The 27,421-nt window shown below is 44.3% G+C and overlaps 1 protein-coding gene across 7 annotated transcripts; it reads right to left on the bottom strand.

The window, feature by feature from the left end:
• Window positions 1-361: 361 nt before the first annotated feature.
• Window positions 362-26,569, bottom strand: STX16 (syntaxin 16). Of its 7 annotated transcripts, none has more exons than XM_006742785.3 (9): window positions 25,666-26,569; window positions 17,867-17,878; window positions 10,683-10,790; window positions 10,153-10,293; window positions 9,067-9,232; window positions 7,910-8,001; window positions 7,208-7,351; window positions 5,896-5,976; window positions 362-3,408 (listed from the first exon to the last, which is right to left on the bottom strand). In XM_006742785.3, exons 1-9 carry the CDS (start codon window positions 25,795-25,797, stop codon window positions 3,304-3,306), a joined length of 981 nt encoding a protein of 326 aa, XP_006742848.1. In that variant the 5' UTR covers window positions 25,798-26,569; the 3' UTR covers window positions 362-3,303. The 7 variants fall into 7 exon arrangements, with proteins under 7 accessions (XP_006742848.1, XP_006742850.1, XP_030894396.1 ...); XM_006742787.3 differs by having other exon boundaries at window positions 25,717-26,568; XM_031038536.2 differs by lacking the exon at window positions 17,867-17,878 and adding an exon at window positions 10,917-11,032 and having other exon boundaries at window positions 25,717-26,566.
• Window positions 26,570-27,421: the final 852 nt, after the last annotated feature.

The raw sequence follows: 27,421 nt of genomic DNA on the forward strand, positions 1-27,421 counted from the left end.
AGTCTCCCGGAGCCTGGATGTAAGTAGGACTTCTCAGCAAGGCACACAGACTAAATTTTATTTGAAGATCTCCAAATGCTTCTGGGTATGTATATGAAGCATACATTTTCATAAGAAAAATAATTGTCTGCCTTTTCGGCAGTTTCCCTTTTGTATATTGGATAGCAGACAGATTGGTCCCTCTGCGAGCATCCATTAGGCAGATGGATGGACTTTCAGACACTGAGGCAAGGCCTCAGACACAAAACAAATAGTCATTGGCCCAAACGATCACAGAATGGACCAGGCCCTCCCGTAACGCAGATGCATTTGAAGAAAACGCGAGCCCCATCGTTAAAATTAATACTAGGATTGCAGGATGTTCTTTAATCCGCATGATTGCTTTATTGTACAAAAAGTTTCCAGTAACAGTAAATTAGTTTTAAAAAAGGACAAAAAAAAGTCATTTTGGATAGAAGCGCTTCACTAATTGCTTTATTTAAGCACATAAGAAAAAAAGTCTTATCTGACCAATTAGGTTGGAAGGGTTTTATTACCTTTAAGAAGCCATTAGCTAGGATAAAACACTGAAAGCACTTGTGTCAAAACAAATAAATAATGCTCTCTCAATTAGCAGAGAAAGCGGTAAATCCGTTAAATTAGAGTCATACACTGCTTCACGCCCGTGGCGAAGCCAGCAGCCCCCACCCCCAAATTAATACAACGAGAGACAGTAGATTTCAGTTACAATCTCGGGAAAGATCAGGAGCTTTGGCGACCTGACGGTAAACACGGACTTCTCTGCTCTCCAGTCCCATCCAAGGAGCCCGCCGAGGACACGCTGAAGGGGGCGGGTGTCCAGTGGCTGAGCCCGGGGATGCCCAGAAGCAGCTTTCCCTGCGGGCCCTCTTCTCTGCTCGCGTCCCAGGTGAGGGGAGAGACCGGGCTGGCGAGCACTGCCCCCAGAGCCTGGCCGAGAGGGACGGCAATGGCTGTCCGCAGGGAAAGGAGCCCTGAGCTACCAGGACTCCATTACCACTTTTCTCTTACTTCCCCCAAGGCTGCTGCTCCTTCCCTGATGAAGGCTCAGAAGAAAAAGACAGTGTTTGCAGGAGCCGGGCAAGCTGGCGCCCAGGCTCTGGGGCCGCTTCCCACTGTGGGACAAGGTCGTGGCAGCAGACGGCGGGGGCTTCTACTGGCACCGCGCCGGCTTCAGACCGCTCGAGAGCCTTCACGTCTATTTAGATCTACTATTTTACCCAAATGGGGTTGGGGGTTGGGGAGCAAAAACCAACCCCAGCCACCCCTATTAACTGAAAATAAATATAAATAAATGGTGATCCCTTCCTTTTTTTTTTTTTTTTTTGGTGATCCTTTCTTAAAGGGTCACTTTCCTTCAAGGGTAAGACTGAGCACTTGAAAAGCTTCACCAGGGACCCAGTTCTGCCACTGTAGACCGTCAGGGAGGGAAGAGCTCGGACCCCCACAGCCCAGCTCCTGGGAGCAGTTGGTCTAGGGGAACATGTCGACTCTGCCACTGGATTCAAATCTGCTGTGAGTAGAGAAGGCCTAGAGCTGTTCGCAAGAAGAATGCAGAAGCCCCACATTTCAGGGGTGATCGAGGAGGTGGTGGATTCGGATTGGCCGACCTTTTTTCCTAATAAATAACTGTTTGTCAGGGAATACCATGCGATTTCCTGAAATGCCAGGGGCACCTCTAGATCATTCTATAGCCACATCAGTAATAAGAAAACCAGTGGCCGCCTGGAGTCACAAACGACTTGGGAAGGGAAGGCTGGGGCATGGGTTTTAAGACCACGATCTGTTTGGACGACTTGAACCTCTGGACTTGAGTTTAAGTTTCTGGAAACAACTTTCAAGTCAATTCTAAAGAGACATTTTATGTGACTGATCCAAATAAAACATAGCACATTTAATGAAGTCATGCTCTTCTCAAACTTTTTAGGAGAGGTAAAAAACAATGGAAAAGCCATTGAAAATTATACAAAGACCATTAAAAAGATACTAGTGTCTCAAGACCCAATAAAACATGAACTTCAGCTTTCAAAGTTACCATCACTTTCCACATTATTCTACAGTTCCAGGAATATATTCGAGCACCATATTGATAATAGGTAAGTAAACGGCAAAGTCCTGCTTTGGCGATCTGATTCACGTTCACAGAAATGAGGGATTTCCTAATCCAGATTTTCACAATCTGCGGGAACATGCCTACTTTCTGGGCATGTTAAGCAGCAGTGGAAGAGCCGATAAATCATACCACTGGTGGAATATTTTACTTTGAAATGGAGTGATGTTTGGTTAATAATTTGAGATCCACTAATCCTAAATGGGGTAACCCATTTAGAATGGCCTGTGTGTAAATTCACAGTTCATTAAATGGTGTCTGGTTTGAACAGGCCATTATGTGGTTAGTATATAAGTAATGGATTGAGCAAGGACGGCTGGGGACGAGTACAGGGACACACTGGCTGATTCTGGTGACTTTCATGACACTGCCCATCTTCCATTTGCATGTTTTCATGTGAGGTCGGTTCAAATCACCAACTTTTAAGTTTAGGCGGTTTTGTTAGTAACCCCTTTTGGTTTACAGTAGAAAATGCAGGGCACAGATTCTAGATGAGGAATAGTCCATTTACAATTAATTTAAACTTATGAAGCTGTTTTAACTGGCCCATCTAAATGTGTTAATTAACATCAATGATGGTTTCTTATTTTTCACACTTTGCTACTCTGATCATTAACAGTGATGGAAAAGCTAAATTAAGTTAATGGGGAACGGATTATAAATTCTTAAAGGACTTCTCAGTTTGTTTTCAACTGGAAAATATACAGAGAAAGATGAAGAGGCATTTTTGCCTCTACTCACAAATTTTTTGGTACCAAATTTCTTAAAAACCAGATGGTTTTTAAAAACTTTTCCCAAAAATTATTTTAACATGCCGCTCCGACTTGAAGCTAAAAAAACAGCATATGCATGTACAGTATCGACCAGCTTGTGGGGTGCCTGTAAACATTCAACTCATTTTCTCTTTCTAAAAAAAATAGATATCTTATAACTGATGACACAGCTCAATCTCTGTTCTGCAGCGGTATCAAAGGTCCTTAAATTCCTGACAATGAAGGGAAACCAGAAGCCCATTCCCTCTGCTTGAGCATGACTGCGACGAGGAGTCCAGGCCAGCGCTCGCTGCCCCCACGCGGTCCTCGGTCCACAGCCCACGCCTCTGCTGTGCCCGCATGGCGGCCGAGCCCCTGGCGCCCGGGAGTCCACGCGGGCGGCACACACAGCCGCACAGACGCCTAGCGAGACTTCACGCCGATGAGGACAACAATGAGGACAATGATGATGACAAATAATATTAAAATCACAAGCATCTTCCGATTCTTCTTTTGATACTGCTCTGCCTACAGAGAGAGGGGAAAAAGGCCGTCATTTTCCCAAAAATCCAAAACCAAGCCTCGCTTGTTTCCAGTCCTGGGCTTGCAGTTCTACGTGCATGACCGGTCTCTCTGCTACAGGCCACATCACATCATCATAAGCCCTTCCACCAATTCAAGCAAATTGAATCATCGTGAGTGGACGACCTCCACGATGCTGGAGCTACCTCGTGACCTAGTTACCCTGGACGCACAGCGGCGCGGGGCCGGGACCCACCACTAAGACAAAGGCTGGGAGGAGTCCGAGCCTCTGCCTCAGCACCAGGTGGACCTGCTTCTCCTCCTCCTTCCACTGACTGTGATGAACCACTCTTTCAAGGAGAGCCTCCCATTTCTGGACACAGTTGTTCGGATGAACGCATACCTCCTTCACGATGACCTCAAACATCGGGCTAAGGTTACCCCTGCCAGAGTGTAAGGAACTGACGGCCCCCCGGAGTGGTATTTTCTGCCTCCCCTGATGTTGGGAACAAGAACACACTCCTCCTCTGACACAGGAATGGGAAAGCGTGCCCCACGGGTCTCAAGTGCAGAAAGAACCTCCCTGAGATCATCTCTCGCTGTGCTTCTGCTGCCACGACAGACAGGAGCTTCCAGAGCTCAGCACCCGCTGCACTCCTCACCTGCAAACATCAGCCTGGAGGCCCCGGCGGGGCTGGGGGACGGGGGCACGCCCTCAGTCACACCCCTGCTGTGCACAGACGCAAAATGCCCCACCTGGGTTCCCGGAGACTGACCAGAGACAGGAGAGTGGACAAGGAGGGAGTCTCGAGGGTGTCGCTCACCACGTCCAGGGATAGCACGCCCCGTCCTTCCCCAGGTGGTGCTTTCACAGGGAAGGACACGAAGGGCACAGCTTGATGGAAACGTCTAAGAATATCCAATCTCTTCCGTTTTACTTCCGTGGTCCCCACCAACCTTCTGACTGGTAGTTTTGTTTCCTAAGTGAGCCTACACACCCACTGGGAGCCACTCATCAACCAGGAGGAAACATCAGGACAGACAGGCTAACCCGTCTTGAGAGTCCGGCCCGTGTGAAGTCGCTTCCAAGGCTCAATCTTCCTCGGATGAGGTGACTGCCAAGGAAACGGCCAGCCACGCCACTGACAGCAAGGTGACTTGAGAGATAAGACGGAGCATGCTTACTTTTCTAATAAGGAACCCAGAACACCAGGGAAGCCAATACTAAACGATATACTTTAAAGCCTCTCAAGATGATTTATAAAGTAGAACCTAAAACAAAATTTCTAGTTCCCACTAGATTTGTACACTCCCGTAGAGAAAGCTCTGCCCTTTATCTGTGCTTTATTACAAAACATGTTTCGCTAGTTTTTATTTAAGAAACTTCAAAACCAATGCATAATTCAACAGCATATCAGGAACTGGGTATTACAGAGTGGGAAATTCAAGTTAGTTATCACTCTTTTCATACACAGGCTTGGCAGCAAAATGAATCTAAATGCTCAATAAGCCCTCTGCCTACCCGAGGCAGGCCTTTTCCTTCTACCATGTGTTGGGAGTCTCGTCCACGCCCTGTGCGGCAGCGAGCACACAGAAGGGAGAGTGAAGGGTTCCTGGTCGGACCTCGGTAGGTCTCCCTTTCTGTAAACCTGACATCATTGTCAGACGGGGCCGCCCCTGCCACAGAGAGCAACTGGCTCCAGAACAGCGACAGAGCAGTCCATTCGTGGACTGGAAAAACGCTCATTATACGGCTACAAATATCACAGGGTCTCAAAGCTACAAGGAAATGGATAGAATTTATTTTATTTGCGAAGTATTAGCATTCCTTTTAAAGAAAACATGCACTCAATTATATGCGAGATACACTCGGCAGCATATGTATGTTTCTCATCACTGATGACAAGATTTCTAAGACGCTTTCCGGTTATTTTCAACAAGTATCACGAAAGATATTCCGGAAATAGCTACCTTATTAGCGAAGAGTAAGAGAGCTACTCTCACTTCAACAAACCATTCTTTTCTCAAGGTAGCTCACAGATATACTGCGGTAATTAAAAGGGAAAATGAGATTTTTATCTGCTCCAAAAGGATCCTCCACCAGCAATTCATCAGAAATGTGTCACAGCAAGAGATCTGAGTCAGCGCAACAACAAGTAGACAGAATGTTCAACACATGTCTAGCAAACACCCATTCCCTTGATTTCCTACAACAAGAAGATTCAAAGAATGAAAATAATTTATGAAAGGAAGAAGTGCCCAATTCCTTTATAATTTCCTGTCACAGAAGGGACTTCTCAGCAATTTCAAATCCAAGCGCCAAGCGCCCCTGGAGTCACTCCCTGCAGTAGGGTGACAAGGCCCCCCGTGGCTGGCGCCGACCACACTGACACGACGCTCCTGCACGCCTGGCCACCGAGAGCCCCTCCTCTGAGTCCTGGACATCTGAGAGCAGCTCCTCAAACTCTTAGCTGCGGAAACATACGACATTACCTTGTGAAGCTGTTTCAGGCCATCTTCGGTCTTGATACAGGACTGCTCAACATTATAGTCAATTCTATCAAGGACTGTACCCTGAGTAAGAAATGACAGTTACAGACGACCAACAACCGCAACTGGGAACATGGAACTGCAGACATCATTATCCACAGGATTATCTGTTTTACTTATCCGCTGCTGGAAAGGTACACACGGAAAGCTCTGGAATCCATCATCAAGCAATATTAGGCACTCAATGGCAGAGTGCCGTGTAAGTTACAATAAAGTCTAACTCATGAGAAAGAAATACTGACAAATTGAGGTTTCTTTTTTGGATTTAGCCACTCTAAGATATGCCATACTCAGACTTACTGGGGTTTTAAGCAATATACGGTTCAGTGGAAATAGGCTCTGAGAGGCGAAGGGCTGACTTCTGTGTCCATGTGCTGCTTAAATACTTGGATTCAAGTAAGCAGAGAACGCTGGTTAAGCTAGACCCAGTTATGATTAGGCCTGGAAATTGACTATCACGTCTGTAAACGTCAACACGGGTTTCCATGGATGGGTCAGAGCAGAGACGGTGAGCTCCAATCCACCATGTAAAATTACACGTTTGCCTCAAGGAGAATTTTGTTTTTAATTGTTTAATCTGTCGGTTCAAACAGAAAGAAGGGAACACCAGGCTATGTGGAGGAACAGGGCTCTTAATGGAACATGCTGTATCAGAGGAGATAGCAAGAGCAGTTCCTTGGGAACCGCAGGAGTAATTACTGTAACTAGATCTTCCATGGCCTCAACACTCCATTGTGCAGCTGGTTGCAGGGGGATCAGGACCCAAATCCCTGCTGGCAAGATAATAAAATACCCTAATCAGATTGTAACAGTGAACAAACAATTTAATTCTACTTGAAAGCTAGTGGTTCCAGTTGCCCTTACACAATAACCTGCCAAAATTAGAAGGGAAACCTTATCTACTGCCAGAATCATTGCTGAGTGGGGGCAGAACCCACCAGACCCCCAAAGTAGGGTGGTCCCACGAGCGTCCTTGGAGTATGGGCAGAGAATATGAGACCTTCCACTGATATTTATTTTTTACTTAAAAAAATAAAAGGTTATCAGTAATTTTATAGGGAATGACATTAGTATACGCATATAACGTGCACACACGTATCTATGTAAGGGTATAAGCACACACACATACATACAGATGTACATGGGGGGAGTAGGGTCAAATTTTGTTTCCCGACACAAATGCCGAATCAACAGTCTCCAGAAGGGCCAGATGTCATGGCAGGAAACTCAATGATGAGGAAGGTGAACCACGTACCTGCTCCACAATCATCGCTCCTAAATCCCTAAATATTTCATTCAGGTCTGAAATGGACTGCACGATCTGGCGAATCTCCCGCTCCCTCTCCTCCACCATCAGTGTGTTCTGCTCCACCAGCACCAACTGGTCATCTGTAAAACCCTAGCAAAACAAAAAGTACAGGATTTATATGTTAGATTCTCTTCTCCCCCCACCAGAAAGGTATGGTGTACCACTGCAGATGTCATTTAAAGAATGAATTCTGAAAATACTTCTATAAAGCACATAAACACAACACATAAGCACTTATTTTTCCCTCACAGGAAAGATCCAAATTCCTAAAACAAGCAGGATCTAAAGCACTAGGGGCCAAAGCAGGGGACACAAAGAGAACCCCTGTCTGCAGCTACACAGGGCTGAGCAGCAAAACCACCGGAAATAACCCTGCGCTTCTCTGGGTTCTTCCCAACGTGCGGTGTGCAGACTGCTTTCCCGAAGGTTCTGGAAGGCAGATGACAAGGCCTCCTCGCAGCCTACAGAAAGGAAGAAACAGTATGGCCCCCATGACTGTTCTTCCACCTGCTGCAAAAACTACTTGATGGATGTACAAGTCAAGCCGCGCTGACCCACTGGCATTGCACAGAAGTTACAGGTCTATGGAGAGAAGGAACAGAACGGAGCGCAAACGCACAGCAGTCAGTCTTGCAGCCCCTCACGTACCCGATCGTAAAGAGTATTATCGTCTCCATCATCCATTAGCAGTACTGATGTATCAAAAAAATGCTGGGCTCTTTCCTCCCGATTCTTCATGCCTGTCATAGACAGGAATTCACTTTACTCGAATATGTAAACCATCCTGGTTACCGTTCCACCATTAAAAAGGGGAAATCTAGAGTAAAACTCAACAGTCAAAATGGAGATACTCTTAGCTTTAAAAGAAGCCTATCTCCAACAGCGCTGGGGGGAGAATAAAGGGTTATAAACAGATAACAATATGCAAGCACTGGGCGTTATTCAAGACAAAAATCACACTATAAATGTGTACAATTCACTTGCTGCCAAGTGAGTGACAAAATGACACTTAAAACCATCTGAGAATCTCTAAGTGAGGCAGAAATATTTAATCTAACTGCTGTTACAAAACACATTTTTAAAAAATCAGTATTTCTCTCTAGAAGCATCTCTAGTAACAATTCCAAACAGCCCTAATCAAATTTTAGAAGTAATGAAATTAAAATACAAATATGCCAGTTGTCAGAGGGAGGGGGAACTACTTTTTTTTTTTTTTTTTTTGAGTATGTGGGGATATTATTGATTACAATGGCAAGAAAGGAAAACCCAGCTTATGAGGTGATTCAAATGCGGATGTGGCCAAAACCAGACTTCCCACTGTCTGGAAGAAAAGGTAGGCTGAGTGGGTCACTAGGGCCAACCAGCAAGCAGCCAGTGGTTCAACTACTCCCAGAAAAGGTTTTCAGGCACTCAAATACTTCAGTTGTTATGCAAATATAAAGCTTTCCTGTGATTACAACTTATTTCACCTACTTCTTAGCAGCTCCCCCCGACCCAGCATCTGGAAAGCCACAGGCTGTATAAATGGGCTTTAAGCTGGACACAGAGTAAGCTGTGCTTTGCTGCCTGTGAGCTATTCCCACAGCCCGTTCCTGGCCTCGGCCTGGGCAGCCTTTCACGTGGGGGCAGGGCTTCCGTCTGCTCTAGAAGATGCGCGAATGTGCCCAAGGGGTAACGATGGAGGGGAGAGGAGGAAACTGAGATCTAGCAGCAAAAAAGAAGGATGGAAACAAAAAGTGGTCCGTGGTCCTAGTGCTGGAACTCTGAGGACTCAAAATCCCTTAAAGCAGCCCGGTGACACTCACGTTTGAGGTAGCCCGACTGTGCGCGCCTGAAGCTGGTGGACAGCTCCTGCAGAGCCTGGGCCAGGGAGGCCACCACGTTGCGAAGGAGCCGCTCCTCCTGCTCGGAGCAGGCCCTGCGGGCCCGGTTGGGCAGAGCCTGCACCGCTCGCTGGCACCTGTGGAAGAGCTGGGAGAACAAGCCCACGGCTCACAGCAGGCCGGGAGGGAGCCCCGAGTGCTAGCCCCTCCGCACTCACGGGTCCCAGAGACATCAACTGCTCTGTGCACACAGTCGGGCGTCGGGCAAAGGGACCAGATCAAAGTCATCAGAGGCCTCCTTTACACCCACAGAAAGACTGAACCAGATGTGAACAGAGGTGGGGCGCAGGGCACACGTTCTTAGGCTCCGTCATCACGTGTTGCTCTGTTGTTGTGATCGTCTCATTTAATCCCTATCACCACCTTGGGGCAGGTATTAGTATTACTGTTCCCATTTTATAGATGAGAACACCAGAGTCTGAGGGATTCGAAGAGAACCACGGTGTTGTTACCCTGCTAAGATCCAGGATTCGAACATTCCAACACCCAGGGCTTTCCCACAGCACCTGGCCCCTCTACTGGTGATCAGAACCAGGAGACATAAACAAACAAACAAAAAAATGTAAAACACTAAAGTTCACACACTAGTCATTATTATATAAAAATTACTCAAATTGAACATTTTACAAGGAATTTTTCCAGGATACTAAGTTCCTCGAGGATACTAATATACTCAAGTCTAGGGCAACAGCTCCCAATCTTTTCCAATTATGAGGACCATTTTTTAACATGAATAATATGAATAATTTGTAAGCACTAGTATACAATAAAAGTTACACATTTTAAAATCAGTCCATGGTGGTATCTATCAGCAACAGAGAAAACAGTCCCCATTCACTAAGACACATGCTGCTTCTTGGGGGAGCTCAGGGCCTCACGTCCCTTTGTGAACTTGGGGTTGGGAAGTGCGATCTGATTTAGAGTCTGTAGCACGTTATGGCTTTTGAGAGGGTCATGAGAAGGCTGGGAAATGCCCGTGCCCACCTGGGGACCCATTTCCATCCTCACCTGAGTGATCTCTTGGGTGGTTATTTCAATGGCATGCTCTTGCTCACTGCTGTCATCCAGGGTGGGTCTGTTTAAATGCTGGTCATGAAGGCTGGCTAATTCCTTCATCTTCTGTTTAATCCGGCCAACATCATACTGTATCTAAACAAATGAAATCACCAGGACTCCACTGATGCCTGCCAGGCATCTGTCTGCCTCCTAGACAATTAGCTACACTTGAGTACAGAGTTCAGGCTTCAGCCAACTTGTAGGCTCACTGATGCGTGAGCAACTTTTAATCCAAATACCACTCCTCGTTATACAGCATTTCAACTTCTCTCTATAATCCAGGTAGTTGCTCCTAACGCCAAGATCACTGACACACACACCCTTTCTTGTGGTGTGTGAACTGGAATAAACCTAAAGCAAAAGATTTCCAGGGACATGCATCCAAGTGTAGCCAAATCAGTTTTTATGGCAGATATCTTAACAAATATCGGCATCATAATCACTTAAAGAAATAAGAAGTATGAAACTAACATTCAACTTACTTCATCCACTCCATCCACCCATCTAGGAGGTGACCGTTTTGTGACACCAACTGCTGCTTCTGGATCTAAGCTAATGCCTGACACCAGAGCCATACGGTCATCAGCAAGCTACAGGGAAATAAAGGGACATTAAAACAAATTACTCAGATTCCACTTTGACAAGCATATTCTTACACCCTCTTAAATGTCGCTCCCTAAGAAGGCAAAAAAAAATGTAGGAGTAAGTGCACTTGCCTGATCATAAGCTTGCTCTGATACTGCTAGGATTTGGGACTGTTTTCCTATCTTTTCATGCACCAGTTCTTAATTTTCTTGGACATACTTGTGAACATGAATTTGACTTGATCTGGCTATAGAAATGTAATAAAGAAAATCAACAAAAGATCCTTAACAGAAAGACCTCTTAGTACTAGTACTACTACGTATGACAAGATGGCATGAACCTTAAAAGTTAATGCGATCAGATTCAAGTTTAAAAAAAATACTAGGCTACAAATGGAACTCACACAAAATGTTCAATAGGAGCAAGGTTCACTTACACACATTTAGCTTATTTTGGAAATGGGGCTGATCCAGTTATCTTGGTCACAAGATCATTAACCGTATGTTAAAATGTGTGAAAGAACTGCCTAAAACGATTAGTAAATTACCCACCATTTGGCAAAAGCAATCCTGAAAAACCTCAATGCAATCCTGACTGCCGCTTCCTTTCTTCAGCTCAATGTCCACAGGCAACGTTTTCACTTATTTTGAAATGATACCGAGAGCTCCCGCTGATTTTCCCTGTGTAAGACACTGCCTCAGAAAGCCTTGAAGATGGGGAGGGCGATCATAGGTCTGGCCTGGTTAAGCTGTTCTCTTGCCTGGAGGCAGTGAACAGGTTTAAAGAATCTTGAGGTACCCTCCGGAGCTCAGAATTTATAATTGCCAGTTTCCAAAGACCCAGATGATGATCAAAAAATAATGCAAAACAGTATATAAAAGTCTTGTGCAGGTAATACTTTGTAAATTTTCTAAATCATACAGCAGAACTGGGTGAAGAATTTATATTGCTTTTCTTCCCCCTTCCTTGCATTTATCTAAATTTATTTTTTCATTCATTCAGCAAATACTTGTTTGCTTTTCTAATAAAGGAACAAGGCAAAATTTAAAAATCCACAGATAAAGGGAAAAAAAACAGAACATAAGGAACAACCTACATTAAAAAAATTCTTCAAGTAATAAGCCCTAAATCCTGAACAGTTTATAGCAAAATTCCCACAGGCAAACCGGAGTCTTGCATCTGCTCCCTGCCCCCCGCCACCCCCCTCGCCCAGTTTTGCCCCCATGGGCTTGGGGCATTCTGTGTGTTCACGGATCACACCACGTGCAATGACCACACCGAAGGGACCAGAATCCTCATAACTGCTCCCAGAGCGTCTGTGAGTCGTGATTAAGTCACCAGCATTCTGCCGCCACGTGGACCCTACAGGACCACAGTGTCATCTCAGGTCGTAAACAAATGGTGTGTCATCCAACCTGCATGATCTGGGGCTCTGAGTCCATGAAGCGGTAATCCTCAACCACGGCCACGCTGTTTGTTTTTAAGAGTTCCCTAATAGGGATCTTATATTCTTTTTATTGTTTTAGTCCTCACAGAAATTAGATGAGCTAGGAACTATTATTCCAATCTATAAATGAGGAAACTGAAACTCAGAAAAGTTAAGTAGCTTGCCCAAGGTCACAAAGCTATGATGGGACAGATTAAAACCTGGTCGGCTGACTCCAGAAGCCCCATCTACTCCGTAAGCTGCCCATCACTTTGGCAGGCCCGTGAAATATAACTGCAATTTGCTAAGAAAACAAATCAGGACAACAAGCCTTCAGATTGAAACACCACCAGGAAACAGAGTCCTCAGCCCCAGTCCCCACCAGTGGGACCCGGGACCACAGGTCAGGCTCCCAGGGAGCGCACATGCGTCAACAGAAAGTGGCCTCCCTCACTGACCCTCCGAGGGTGCGGCCACGAGGGTCAGACCTCACCCTAGACAGAGCAGGAACAGACAGCGAGAAGCAGGGCTGCTTATTCCTCAACCTCCTGCTCCAAAGTCACCAAAAGGTACGCAACCTTGTGCAGGGCACAGTGACCAAGGGACCAACCACACACACAGCAGGTGCTGGACACAGAGCTGTGCGCCCACTGGAGCAGAACTTGAACCTAAACCTCCAGCTCTTTATACAAAGCAAAACCCAAAATTGCTAAGGTACCTCTTCATGAGCCACACTACTTCCACGATACCGGCTTATTATCTAATGCACTGTATTTTATTATTGTATCATTCTCAATAGAGTAATAATTTGTTTTATTTATGGCTTTTAAACTCATGCTCTTACTTTGTACTGTTTTTACAAATATATTAAACTAGAAAAGATACAGAGATGGTATTTATCTAAATTTATCTGGATAGTAATTAGTATCACTTTATCTGAAACAAATGAGAAACTGTCCAATGAGAAAAGTCAGTTGAAGTGGATTCACCTCTTTTAAGAGAGTTGTGTTCCCCCACCCCAATGCATGTAAAGTAAGTCTGGGGTAAACACAGTCTCTTTAAATGTTCTAAGGAAGCCTGCTAATGAAGAGACCCTTACCCGAAGGGGACAGATGCCAACACACCAAGCTGGCCCTAGCATCCCCTACACTGCACCAGGGTTTTGCCAACTTGAAGTGTGGGAAAATCTGTCCCCTTTATAACACAGAGTATAGCCATAGCTCATCATGAAAAAGAAATGCAGCAGTACTCAGATGAAATGTATCATTTATTTTATCAGTATGATTTTAAAATTTAAAAAACCATGTTCTTTTGAGAAGAGTAAACATAATCGAAGAGAAATGTCAATTATTTGAAACAGGAACAAATATGAACATTAAAAATATATTTTAAATGCAAAACAATCACCCTTTCAGTTTCAGAAACCTCACTTCACATTTGAAAATATGTTTTCTTATTTTAAGACCCAGGACATATCAGTTTTCAGGCTGCCATTCTAGCTAATACAGGCTTTAAAAAATTGCCAGACTTTTAATTCTCTTTACTCATCCTTGCTGAATTTCAACTTAGTCCCTTCTCTGAATATAGGATACTGGTCTTTAAAGCTTTTCTTAAATGAACTTGTGTTTCCGAAGTAAAATACCTTCCCCTATTTTTTAAATTAAAAAAATTTTTTAGTAAAAACTGTACTTATGAGAATTAAGAATTTCAGAATTCTGGTCTCTGATTTGTGGCTCTGTCCTCCTAGAACTGTGGGGGTGTGCGACCCTAACCTAGGGTTGCCAACACAGGAAAATTCCAACAGAAGCTCAAAATAGCACACCCAAAAGGCTTGTTACTAGTCTCACTAAAGTTATCTTTTGCCCTTGATCCACTTTAGATGTTGACATTCGTCCCTTTAAAGAGCACCAGACAGTATGGACAAGTTCTTGATCTATGGAAGGAACGCGCATACACACATACTCTTATAAATCTGGCTGCTCCAAATACAGAGCCTCTCTACTCTTAGAAAACCCCGCCTTTACGAGAAGGCTGATTTAGTGTACGGTAAGATTAAGGACACGGCAAAGCCTCTGTTGAGATTAGCATAGTCAGACACACTCCCCTCCCACCCCCCACCCCACATCTACAAAAAAAATAATAAACTAAGTTCAGTCATAATGCATTGGTAACAAGAAACAATACTGACAATTCTGGGTTGTTTGTGGCAATGAACATTTAGAAAGTCTAGAAGGGACGCTGAAAATTACAGCCTGGCCACTCTCGCTTCCAGGTGAGACAATCTAGGAGCGCGTATGAGGAAGTCAGGCCACAGGCATAACTCGGGGGGCTCAGACGGCTCGAGGACTTTGCTGATAGACAATTAGGCTTAAGAAATCTCAAATTTTTGAGGGAGTGAATAAGCACATGGATAAAAGAGAATCAAGGGATGTCAGCACTCCTGTGTGCTTTAAAAAATCTATGGTAGTTTTAAAATAGTGATTACTTTTCCTGGTTATGAAACAATAAATGTTCAAAATATACACTTTTTTAAATGTACAAAAAATATAGAAATAAAAACTCAGAGAATCATACCATCCAGATATAAATGCTGCTAGTTTCACTGATTTTCCTTTCTTCTCCTTAAAAAAAAAACCAGTAGGGAGCAACGGTGGCCTGCGTTGTCGGTGCTACCCTTCCACTGAATTGATCTCTGTACCCCAACAAGTCTTTGGAGGGGACTGCCCCCCTTGTACAAATATGGACGCTGAGCCTCTGCCTCCTCCCCCCACCACCGGCTCCCCCATGAGAGAGACTTTCTCAGCAAGTGACCCGTGGGCCCAGCCTGTGGCCTCCGTGTCCCCACTGTATCACTCCACCCTGCCCAGGCTATGTGGTTTGAGAACTTGACATTTACTTCTTGTAATGTTTTATTATGTCCTATTATGAATTTTAAAACCCAACAGCTTGGGAGATGACTTTGTTATTGGAGGGGAAGTAGATTAGAGCAGGGAGCAAAGGAGAGGGCCAGATCTTCTCTGGGTAAGAGAGTAAATGGTGGGTGGGCTTCCTCCTTAGGGATACCTCACTTGGTACTTCTGGAGAAGGAAGAAGAGCGGTATCCCCAGGGTGCAGATTTCCAAACTGATTTAAGCAGGAGAATGACGATCTAATGTGGACCCACTGCAGGATGCCACCAGATGAGATGGCTTTACTCTGGGAGACCCAAGGGATGCAGTCAGGAAAGTCTGCTCAGGCCTCAACTACAAAGGGGTGGGCTTCCATCTACCTCATGCCCAGAACTGGGAGGTCACTCTCACTATCCCCAGAAGGCACTGATTCAAAGCCCCACTGCAGCTCTGGTGAAGCAAGGCTCTGGACACCATTCCCAAACATCCCCAGCTCCTAACTCAGCACCTGGGGACTTAATAGTAATAAATATACAATTATAATTAGCTGAGTAAATAAAATACAATTCTGGAAGCTACACTTCATAAAAGATATAATGGTTCTAGACAAAGGACATGAAGGACCAAGTGAAGTGCTCAAGAGGACGAGGTGGCCATGTGTACACAGAACGGAGACTGGACTTTGAGTCCGGAGAATTCCAACAGCATGTGAGCTGTGTGTGGCAAAGGGGCTCTCCAAGCAGGGTCTCTGGTGACAGAATGTGGAGAGCCCCTTTAAACACCCAGAAGCTGGGGCGCCTGGGTGGCTCAGTCGTTAAGCGTCTGCCTTCGGCTCAGGTCACGATCCCAGGGTCCTGGGATCGAGTCCCACATCGGGCTCCCTGCTCCGCGGGAAGCCTGCTTCTCCCTCTCCCACTCCCCCTGCTTGTGTTCCCGCTCTCACTATGTCTCTCTCTGTCAAATAAATAAATAAAATCTTAAAAAAAAAAAAAACCAAAAAAAACCACCCAGAAGCTAAGAAGAAAACTGTTAGTTCCTACAGTGGAAGTAGGAAAGACTGGAAATTGGCTCAGAGGGCAGACCCCTAAGTAACATGACTTTAGATATGCCCCTCGTGTGTAAAGTGGTCAATGCTTCTTCAACCTACGTTGTTCTGTTGTTATTTGTCCCCCATGGCACACTTCCTTTTGGGGGCCACAAGCCCCACATCTCCAAACTGTTCAGGAAGGGGGAACATCTATTCTACAAGGCCTCCTCTTGAAGGCCCCAGGCTTTAATGCTGTTTGAGTCTGGGCAGCAAACCCATGGGCATCCTGCCCGCCTCGCCCCAGAGATGCTTCACTTCACTGTGTGTGCGCTGCAGTGACTTCTTCTCTCTCCTGGGCTCGGGGCCCAGGCCCAGGCCCAGGCCAGGTGCTGGCAGGGAGGCCACAGTACCTGGCTCAAGGAGCTACCCGCTTAAGGGTAGCTGTTTTTAAAATCCTAATTGTTTTTTAATGACAAAAGTATTACATGCACGTGTTTTAAAAATAGATATCCAACCTAAGAAAAGGGCAAGCAATAGAAAGGAAGTTTCTCCTCCATCCCAGACTTTTCCTGGAAGGTGTCCACTGTGAACTGTTCATTGTGTCTCTTCAGAAATCTTCTAAGTATACACAAGCGTCAGTGTAAGTTCTTCTTCTCAAAATCAAGAACAGAGAGAGCGGGAATCACATCGTGCACGCCATCTGACACCGGACTCCTTCGCACGTAGCGATGGGTCTGGGAGCTCAGTCGGCTGCGGCCCTCAGGGACAGGCTGCGCTCTTTAAGAGGGATGGAGAATCAAGATGCTATCTATCTTATTTATTTAACCAGTTCTCGATGAAGGATATTCAGGTTGTTCCCCGTCTGTTGCTATTATCAACTAGTTAAAAAAAGATTTTAGAGCTTACGGGTAGATCTTAATCTTCTAGTTAGGAGCCCCACCAGTTTTGAAGACAGTCACCCTAATCCCAGCTCACTGGTCAGACTTCTAAATTAAAACAAACAAAACCAACCCTCCCCCCCCATTACTCTTTTTAAAAGGTCTACCCTCAGGAAAAATATTTTTACCCCTTCGCCGCTGAAACGAGTAATGGAGACACAAAATGGACAGCCACAGTTCAATCTCCTTTTTCCTCGACCCTTTCATTCGAGCTTCTAGAATAAAGTGCTATGAATAAGCACCCTCTCCATCTTCCAGGTGAACTGTTAGTAATTCAGGAAAAGGCCAAAAGTGTGCTGCTGGGAAGGTGGCAGAAAGCGGACCCTGCAATGCCAAGCTCAGGGAGCACACACGTTGGGTCACTGGTTTCACCCCAAACACAGGGGCTGTGAAGCCTCCTCAGCAGGTCCACGGGGTCTGAGCCCTCCTTCCTTCGGTCCCTCCCCAGACATCATGTCCTTCTGCACTCCACATGAGTTACACACATAATCCTAAAGACAATCCGGTTTTTTGGAAGTTCAAGAAAAGGCTCAACCTTTACTGTTGCCAAAGTTGAGACATTTCTAAGAGCAGTAAATAATAGTTCCTTAAACCCTTCTCTAAACCACCAATTTACCTGGTGTGAAAGCATTATTAAATAAATCCTGAGGATTAAATTGTTAAGCACAACAATTATAAGTAATCAAAATAAACGTTAAAATATATATAAGCTCTATTAGCATTCTGTATATGACCAAAGACTTCAGAAAAAAACAGACATAATTTTATTAACTAACATACAAAAATATTCAAAACACAATACCTCATCCAGCTCCTGAAGAGATATGTTTTTCCCATCAGTCCCATCCAGTTAGGGATAGCAAAGAGAAAAGAAGGATGGGGACAGACAGATAAGGTATGGTCAGTTGAGAAAACACTTTGATCTTAAGCAACTCAAAAGTTAACTAAAAATAAAGAGCCACTAACCCAGGCATTTAAAAAATCTCCCCCTTTTGATTGTTCCTTTTTTTAAAAAAAGCTACATCAATATACATATTTTCTTTAATTTACTGTGATTGTTGTTTCGGCGAATGAGATAGGAAACAATAAATAGTTGTAAAAATTAAAATACAATAAAGCAAATAAAATACACTTGCTTTAATTTCACTAAAATATAATGCCAATCTGTTTTATAAATATAAAATATCACACACAATATTCTAAATTTCCCTTAGGAAGATAAAATAAGAAAGCAAAGCTAAAATGCAGTTTTACCATGTCAAGTAAGTGCATATTTTAGCATGTAAATCAGCCCTACAAATGCAGCAAAATTAGAAAATGAACAACCCACAAAAATCGTCCATGGCTGTATTCAGATAATATTTCAGTGACCACATATGTAAGGTCTCTACAAATTCAATCCCGCAGACAGGGCTTTATCCGTGGTAATAAGCAAGCCGAGAAACCATTCTTCCCCGGAGAGAGACACAGGTGGTAAAAGAAAAGAAAAACTCTTCCCATTTGCTTGCCATATATTATTATTAGTCTAGAAAGCACATAGTTATTTATAAAGCTATTAGAAAAGCAAGTAAACAAAACAAAACAAAAAGATAAGGAGAGATTTATTTTTTAAGGGGGGTAGGACGGAAGAAGCACCGGCAGCCAGAGGATTAAGTTTCAATTTAAAACTAAAGGTCCTTTTTCAGATCAACATGGTACTCTATCTTCTGAACAGATATTTACTAATGATGGATAATCTAAACAACTCGGTCTTTTTTTCTTTTCTGCAGTATTGATCAGTGAAATAATTAGTGGTAAATTTCAATAATCAACTGTGTGGGTTTTTTTATGCTTAGCAGTAAATTTAGAAAATTAAAAAACATAACTTCCTTATTTAAAAATTAATAGTGCAAATGAAACTGGTCTATCAGGGCCAAAATATTATTAAACAATGACAGTAATAAAAAGTGTAATCAAGCAATATTCCTCCATGTAAAAATTCAATTAGCTGACATTATAGAAAGCTGAAAGTCCTCTTCATTCCTCCTACAATCTGCTATGAGAGCAAAGAGAACTATATTTATATACACACCCTGCCATAATAGTAGTACTAGAAGATTTTAATAGAGAAGATAGTGTCAAATGGAAATCTGATTTAATTACCTTTTACTTTAAAAAGAAAAAAAGAAAATGTTTGTATTTTTTAAAAGCTTTAACATTTTCATCAAGAAAGCACTGAAATGTTTTTATTAATAAAACAAGGCACAGGGCAAACCCCTAACTTCGGTATTTCAGTCTGTCCATCTGACTGTTCTGCAGCAGCTCCTTGGCATCAAATCTTTGAACAAAGTATTACTGCAAACCTCGGTTAAGATCTCTGCTACAGGACAGCCTGTCCTCTTGGATTATTAACCAAGCACACACCCTGATCTTTTGGTTTCTACAATTATTAGTCGATAAGAGGTGAAATCAGAATCACAGGCTAGATAAGACTCTGTTGCAAATAAGAAAACTAAGCTTCAAAAATGTATAAATCCATTTCCCCAAAGTCCCAGAGCTTAATGGCTGAGATGAGGACAGAGCCAGGTGTTCAGGCCTCCTTCCACCCCACCTACCAGCATCTTTAATTTTATTAACAATTCAGGGAATTACTAGCCATAGGCAGCTACTACCATACCACATCGGGAATTAAATTCAGAAGGTCATCTTTTCAAAGAGTCACCCCCGCCCGCCCCATTTTGCTACTTAAAAACAGAAGGCCTTCAAAACTCCCCCAGCCACCAAATTACCAGAAAATTCTGTCAAGACCCAAATTAAAACATTTAGAATTACCATCAGGAAAAACCAAAATACAGCCAAATGAAAATACGCTGCTACACATCATCACCTTCTAAATCTTTATAATGTCTAAATCTAGGTTTCTGACCTGCCCATGGCATATAATCAAGCAAATATTGAAAACTCCAAGCAGCATGTGTAATTTATAGTCTAAAGAACTTTCTACATAAAACTGAAAAGTAAGTGGAAACCCATCTGTGTTTACTCAGGAAGTCTGGGAAAGTTGAGCAAACTGAGTTGGAAGCACAGGTCTATGCTATAGTGCTATTTACTTTATTTCCGTTACTGCCCAAATAAAAGTTTGCTTCACTTTTATCCAACAAAGTACCCTTATTCTCAAGTAAGCCTCACTGCTCAAAGGGAATCTTTAGAGGCAGGAAAGCAAATGGATCTAAAGAGAAATATACAATGATTTCATACTTGGATTCTAAAGACAGAGAATTAATTTTCCAACAGACTCGGTGTCGACTAGAACCTTCAATATGCTGGTAAAAATGGACTCTGTATGGTTGTAAATGGAGATACAGAAGATGCTAGCCTAGTGTAAGAAAAAGAAAAAAAAAAAAAAAAGATTTAAACAATGGGTCCTTCCCGTTTCCAGGACCTGCACCACGAGTCCTGGAAAGGCAGCCAGCAGTGCTGTGGCCCAGTGGGTTAGCACAGGGCTCTGGGGCCAGGGTCGCCGAAGGCCCCATCCCGGCACCCTGACTCGCCAGGTGGGTGACACTCCTGCAAACCTTAGTTCCCTCATCTGTATCATCAGAAAAACAACAGCACCTAGGTGACAGCTCTGTGAGGATGAAATGAGGCTGCACATGGAAAGCGCCCACATGCCCACAGCCCAGTGCCAGGCACACAGGAAGCGCTTGGTAAATCTTGGCAAATATTACAGTCAAGACTGAAGAAGGACTTTAGACTTCTTACAACCTTAGTTAATCCTGAGTTATCTTTTTTCCCCCTAAAGCACACAATGTTTTATTAAAAATAATGTGCTAGTTTCAAACTAATCTAAGACCAATTAACTCCAGCTTCCATTTATAGATTATGCATTATTTTCAAGCAGAGGATAGATCAGGCGGTAAACCCTAACGAATAGCTCCAATTCCTCTATTAGATCCATTCCCGATCAAAGGCAATCACACACGTCCTACAGCACCTAATCAGATCGGAACAGCAACTCAACAACTACTTTCCATTCATTCATTTAGGACTTTACATGTTTTTTGGAATGATTATTTTACTTTGTAAATTCATTTCAGCTCCTTAAAGCCAAGCTGCCTGTAATTGCTTGAATGAAGCGGTGCCTTAAAACCTGCACTTGGCCAAAACAATGTCAAAGTTATTTCTGCAAAGTACTGAAGCTGCTTCCCAGGATTTCTGCGTGACACTGGGCTAATGGGGGCACAGTGATGTTGCTGACTACTCCTTTTCAAATGAAAGCTAGGGCTGTGTGCCTGGGTCAGAAGAAACCGTGTATTGAAACAGAACTCAAGAAAGCACTGTTGAATCCATACAGCCCCTAGAAATCAACTCAAACCCCTCAACTTATAAATAAAGCAAAAGATGTCGGAAGGGTTTAAAAAGCTTGCCTACAGACACGTTCTGGGTCAGCCGCAGAGCGCGACATAACCCTAAAGAGGTAACCCTAAATTCCCAGACTTCGAGTCCAGCGCTCTTTCCTTTATTTCACACCTGCCCTGAGGCACAACAGTGATGGGGATGCGACACTGAGGCCCAGACACAGTGAATGAGAAATGGCAACCACTGCATTGTGCTCCATGTCTAAAAATCAAACCCCAGTCTGTTTCTAACAATTAGTTTTACTAGTACCAATACAAGCAAAAACACAATTAAGTAGAATTTTGTTCAGCTCTGGGTGCTAAACTTGAAAAAGCATGCAGAAACACTAGGTTTCATTCATAGGCAAGAAACTTAACCAGGCTGTGTGAGCCGGGACTGCTGAGCTAGAAAAAGCTCTCGGCAACGCAAAGGCTGCAGGGTTATCATGCAGAAGAAGGAAGAGGCTTCCCGTGTCAGAGACCCCGAGGGCCAGAACCAGAGCTAGGACCACAGGATACAAGGTAGAGTTGGGGTTCATACGGGCAAAGACTTTTTTTGGTAGCACAAGAGGTAGAATGACCGGCTGCTGGAATTTCCTACAGCCATCACAGAATGTGGAGGCATTGGGGTTATCATAGAGGGGATGTCGGGTCAAGGACCTTTAGGTCTCTGCTGGCCCTGGGGACTTTGTTTTGTCGCTGTACATCCTCCTTAAATTCCTGCTTAGCTGTGACATATTTGTCTGAACGCTGCACAAACCTCTTTTGGTATGCATGTATGTCAGTACACACAAGCCCACCGTCACCACCACCCAACTTGGTTTTTTTTCCCCCTCAAACTAGGATGCAAAAAAAAAAAATGCATGTTTAAGTTTCTTGAATGATACTGCTTTAGGTGTACTTTGTTTTGAGGTGTGTGAGATACACACATGCATACAACTTGACAATTTCCACAGCTTTTTACTTAAATAAGGATGTGAATGTTCAGATTTAAAACTTGAAAAAAAAAACCCCAACCCCCCTCCAACCTATCAGTTCAATGTGATTTATCGATTTATTTTGGGTTGTGTGTGAGGTAACAAACACACACTGAAATCAACATCTGCAGCTTTTTCTTCTAACTAGGAACTAGAAATTTCAGGTTATGATTTTTTAAATTAAGTTAAACTCTAACATTTAGTTGCTTCCTTTTTAATTACCTAAGTTTTACATATTTATAAATTGTGTCCTTTTATTTTACTCACGTTTTTAATGACCTGTATATCTTTTAAGTTTTTATTTATAATTTTTCAAACATACAGAAAAGTATGTAAAATGGTATAATGTCACCCCACATATTCCTCAATTGGCTTAACAATCAGTAATATTTTGCCTTATTTATTTCATTTATGGGCGGTTAAGGATATAAAAAAGTGGCATTTTAACATTTTACTACTAAACATCTCAGTAGGTATCTTTAATAAAATTAACAAAATTAATTATAATTAGTTTAATTAATAATTTCTTTACATCACCTAAAACCCAATCCATGTTCAAATTTAACAGCTATGATTTTCTTTGATTTGCTACATGGTTTTGAAATTTGCAATTCATAAATGAGGTGTTAACATTTCTATGAGCTAAACATGCAGTGAAAAACACTGCTTAAGTTATTTGATAAAGTTTTAAAAAATTGTGTTAGACATGGCTTTCCCCCCAAAATGTTTATAGCACTTTTCCAACTTCCCCAAAAGTCGAAAGAATTATACCCTCTACTTAGTCATGTTAACATTTTGCCATGTTTGATTTTGTGTGTGTGCAGAATAGTTTCTGTTGAATCAATTGTAAGCAAACTGAAGAAGTAATACTTTGCCCCTAAACGCTTCAGAAAAATCTGACATGCCCTGTGTTTTTTTAATGTACACAATTAAAAATATGAATCTGTGTTTTCTTTTTAAATTCTAACTTAAGCTAACCATTTTTGTTTAATTGCAAATTCTATTTTTTAGATCCTCTGAATTGACTACAAGGATATTTTACATGATCTGACTGCCTACAATATGAGAAAGATTTCAAATAGACTAAGCATGTAATATTTTAAATGGTAAAATATATAGAAAATATTTTTAATGTTCTGACTTAGATGTATACATTTAGTCTGATCCAGAATCTATTTTCAAGAAATTGTCTGAGTTTGCTATACATATCTGTACCTTTTGTTGACATATCTATTTTTCCAAATTGTATACTCCAGCTATCCATATTTAATTATCTGCCTTAGCTTATACATATATTTTTTAATTGCCTAACTTAGAAAACCATTTAAAAAATCTGTTTGACTTAAAGATGCACTTTTAAAAAGCTGCCCGGCTTAGACAGCAGGTTTTTAAACTGTCTGACTTAATGATTAATAATAATAATAATAATAAAAGTTTCATGTTACCCAATGGTTCAGGGTGTTTTGAACCTTATACGATTAAAAATTTAAAAGCAAACAACGTTCTTCAATAAATTAAAACCGGTAACTTAGAAAAATTAACGTGAGTTTTAGTTCTGTGGGGTTTTTTTCCCCATCAGGAGCATAAAATCAAGCCATGTAAGGAATATGAAATTTTTACATCTTATTTGAAAAAACTAAAGTTCCATTGAGGAGTTTTATTCATTCGGTTTCTACTCTCTAATTCTTGGCTTATTTCAGCACCTTCTTTCCAAAATCAGCACTGGAATTAGCCCGTGTCCATTTACACTTATTTCAGCATAATGCCATTTCTTTAGTTAACAAATGCAGAAAAAACCTTTAAGTTCTTAAGTAAATAAAAATCTAAACACATTCCATCCCTGTTTTCTATGCTTTTAGACCTGACTTTACACGATTTTATTTCTCAAACTATTCACACGGCTTAAAATAGCTTTTCTATAGGAGCAATACGGCCAAAGACATTTGCTACTTGTGATTTACAAAAAGGAAAAACCGTCTTTGTGGATGCTCTTTCAATAACCAAGACACATGACATGATTTTTCTGAGGCATTCAGTAAAGTCATAAAGGAAAAAAATTAAAAAGCAATATGGTCCCTAAGGGGTGAAATAAGTGTGAGATCCCCAAAGCTGTATATTTCAAGTATAATCCCTGAGAGTCTGGTTTTGGGGTGACTTTATTTCCCTCCTCCATCAAGCCTGTCTCCTGCCTGTCTACAGCAAGGAGCCCCCCCCCCAATGCCAACTAGTTTCATAACTTCACTTTTCAATTTAAGGTATTCCAAAGCTAATCGCCTTGCATAGACCATCCATACCCGTGTCCCCTTATCTATCAGAGCAAGAAAAGAGCAAGAAACTGAAGCTCAGAAAGGGAAAGCAGACCTCATCAAAAACAAACAAAACCACCTCAGTCATCTTCCCAGGCACTCCCTAGAACAGATTCTACCACTGGGCTAAAGAAAGGTTCACGTTAATTAAATAAAAAAACCTGTGCTATTTTGAAGGTTAATTTTCACACACACCATGTTTTTTTTTTTTTTTTTTTGAAAAGTTCGAATGGAGGGAAAAGCTTAATTTCCTGTGTGGGAAATGGAAAACGAAGGACCTAGCACCTTACAGTCTCACAAACACGAGCCCCCAGGAAAAACAGTGAGGCAATTATTCATAGGGAACGCGGCCACACCGAGGGCGGTGAGGCCATTAAAAGAAAACGGGTGGGGAAAAAAAAACAACACAACAAAACCAAAAACAAAACACAACACACACACACACAGAAAAACCCACGGCTTCCTCATTTTGGGGGAGGGTGTCGTTCATTTGCAAGGATTTGGGTTCTGCGAGCCTGCAACTCAGCCATTAGGACCAAAGTGAGGCCCCGTATGGGGGTGGGGGGAGGGGGCTGAAACGAAACGAAACAAAAAGGCTTCAGAAAGGCCCCAATTTTCCCAAATCTTCGTGTTAAAACATATGTAAATTGGAGGCGGCCAGTCGTGCAGTGACGACCGCGGCGGGGGTGGGCTGGGGGGAGGGTTGCGGAAGTGAGGAGGAGAGGGCAAGGCAGAGGTGGAGCAGGGGCCTAAAACTGTTTTCTCCCCCGCCGGGGTTATAGGCGTCCCCGGACCCTAGCCGGGGGACCTTGCATTTCCGATCACTCTTAGTCTTATTACTCTTACTTCTTTTTTTAAACAGAGAGACAGACAGAGACAGACAGACAGGCAGAGCCGCAGTGCACACGGTGCGTGTGTCGGAGAGGCCGCCGGGAGACTCACCGCAGCAATGCTACGTGAATGCAGAGGGCTGGAGGTGGTGTGACTACTCACTTGCTCGGCTAACAGCTGCCGGTTTTGGATGGAATTATTCCGCAACAACAAGAAAGCGTCGGTTAAACGCCTGGTGGCCATGTCTCACCCTTTGTGACCCCCCTCTCAGGGGCCCCCCGCCCACTTATAGTCCTGGTTTATTCACTTTCTTTCTCTTGGCCTGGCCCAGGCGGCCCACCCTGCACAGAAACCTCTCTGGACAAGGCCTCAAGCCAAACAGGCGCAGCTTTGCGCCTCGCCAAGGCGCGGAGACCCCTCCCCAAATAACCACCTAGGCTTTCCAATTGTCTGACTCCCCCTACTCAAGGCCTGCCTTCGATCTCTAAGCACTTAAATCCCCCCAATCCTTGCCTAGCTAGCCAACGTCCCAGAGACCCCACCCCAATCCAACTTTGGATCTACAAGCGTCTAACTCGCCAATCCGGCTCTGGACTGGGAGGCCCTGAAGCCCCCTACCCCCCTTTAGTCTCTGAGACCCCCAAGGGTCTGTGCCCCCTACCCCTAACTTGGCTCACACGCGTCTAGGCCGTGCCCTGAGGCCTGCCTCTGACTCAGTTTCCCCACCAGAGGCCTGGCCCAGGCCTCCTTTGGACAACCCGGGACAGGCCTGGGCCCTCAACTCCAGGGGCGCCTGGCCCTCCCTTCCTGGGCCTTGTGGGAGCCTGCTAAAGGCCCGGGCCCGACCTCCTGACCCCTTCCCTTTCTGGGCGGCCTGCTCCTCCACTGCTACAGCGGCCTGCCGGCCTCCAGGAGGGCAGCAGGGCCTGCCTCCCCGGCCTCCTCACTCCTCTTCTCCGGCTCCCTCCATCCCCGGATCTGACTGCAGCTCAGCCCCGGGCCGTTTCCGTGCTGTGGTCCCGGGTTCTGGCGTCCCCCCTGGCCCTCTTCCTGTCCGTCCCTCGCGAGTGCCCCCCTGCGACGTTCGCAAGGCTTGCTCGCAACGTTCCGGGCGCGGGAGCTCCCTGCCCCCCTGCCCCAGGGCGCGGGAGCGCTCCGCCCTCTCCCGGGGTGCTCCCGGGGCGCCCGCTTTCCCCTTCCCAAACTGGGCCCAGCCTCGGGGAAGCGCACGAGCGGGTAGGCCTGAGCCTCAGAAGCGTGGCCCCCCGGCTGCAAACCGCCGCCAGGGGCCTTGGCGCGCACATTAGAGTGGAGTTGAGCGGCAGGCAAATTTGGGCCCCAGCAGAGGCGAAGTTTGAGGCGCGCGCGGAGCTGGGGCGGGAGAGGAAAAGTTGGAGACGACTGCCTCTGGAGGCCGAGCACGCTTCACTGCAGGCGGCGGCTCGCGCTCGCTTTTTTTTTTTTTTTTTCCAATTCTGAAAAAAGATGTATCCGAAAAACAACGAGGAAAAAAAAAAAAAAAAAAGGCAACAGCCAGAGCTCCAGGCCGCCTGGGCCGCGCCGCCACTGGCAGTCCGGGGTCGTGGGGGGCGCCTGCCCTCCCCGGCTGCCGCTTTCTGTAGGGGGCACTGCAGGGTTGTAGAATTTCAAGTGGAAAAGTTCCCCGAAACTTGCACAGCCCCCCACTCTGCTCCCGAACAACTTTTTCCTGCCGAGTGGGCCCGGGCGCCGCGTGCTGGGCCTGGCCCCGCGCCCCACGGACACCCCCCGACGAGGCCCCCGCGCCCCGCTTTCCCGCGGTCAAGCCGGGCCGCGCTGCGGTCCGCGACCCCGACGCGCCGCCCGAGGCCCCGGGGCGGGAGGCTGC

The sequence above is a fragment of the Leptonychotes weddellii genome, chromosome 10 (assembly GCF_054177405.1).
Source record: "Leptonychotes weddellii isolate Sample4059 chromosome 10, ASM5417740v2, whole genome shotgun sequence".
In the NCBI taxonomy this organism is placed as follows: domain Eukaryota; kingdom Metazoa; phylum Chordata; class Mammalia; order Carnivora; family Phocidae; genus Leptonychotes; species Leptonychotes weddellii.

Coding starts and splice junctions, on each gene's coding strand:
- STX16 (XM_006742785.3), bottom strand. CDS start 25,797: ATGGCCACCAGGCGTTTAACCGACGCTTTCTTGTTGTTGCGGAATAAT. Junction 10,294..10,682: donor GGGTGGATGGAGTGGATGAA/GTAAGTTGAATG, acceptor TCATTTGTTTAG/ATACAGTATGATGTTGGCCG. Junction 8,002..9,066: donor ACAGTCGGGCTACCTCAAAC/GTGAGTGTCACC, acceptor TGTCTATGACAG/GCATGAAGAATCGGGAGGAA.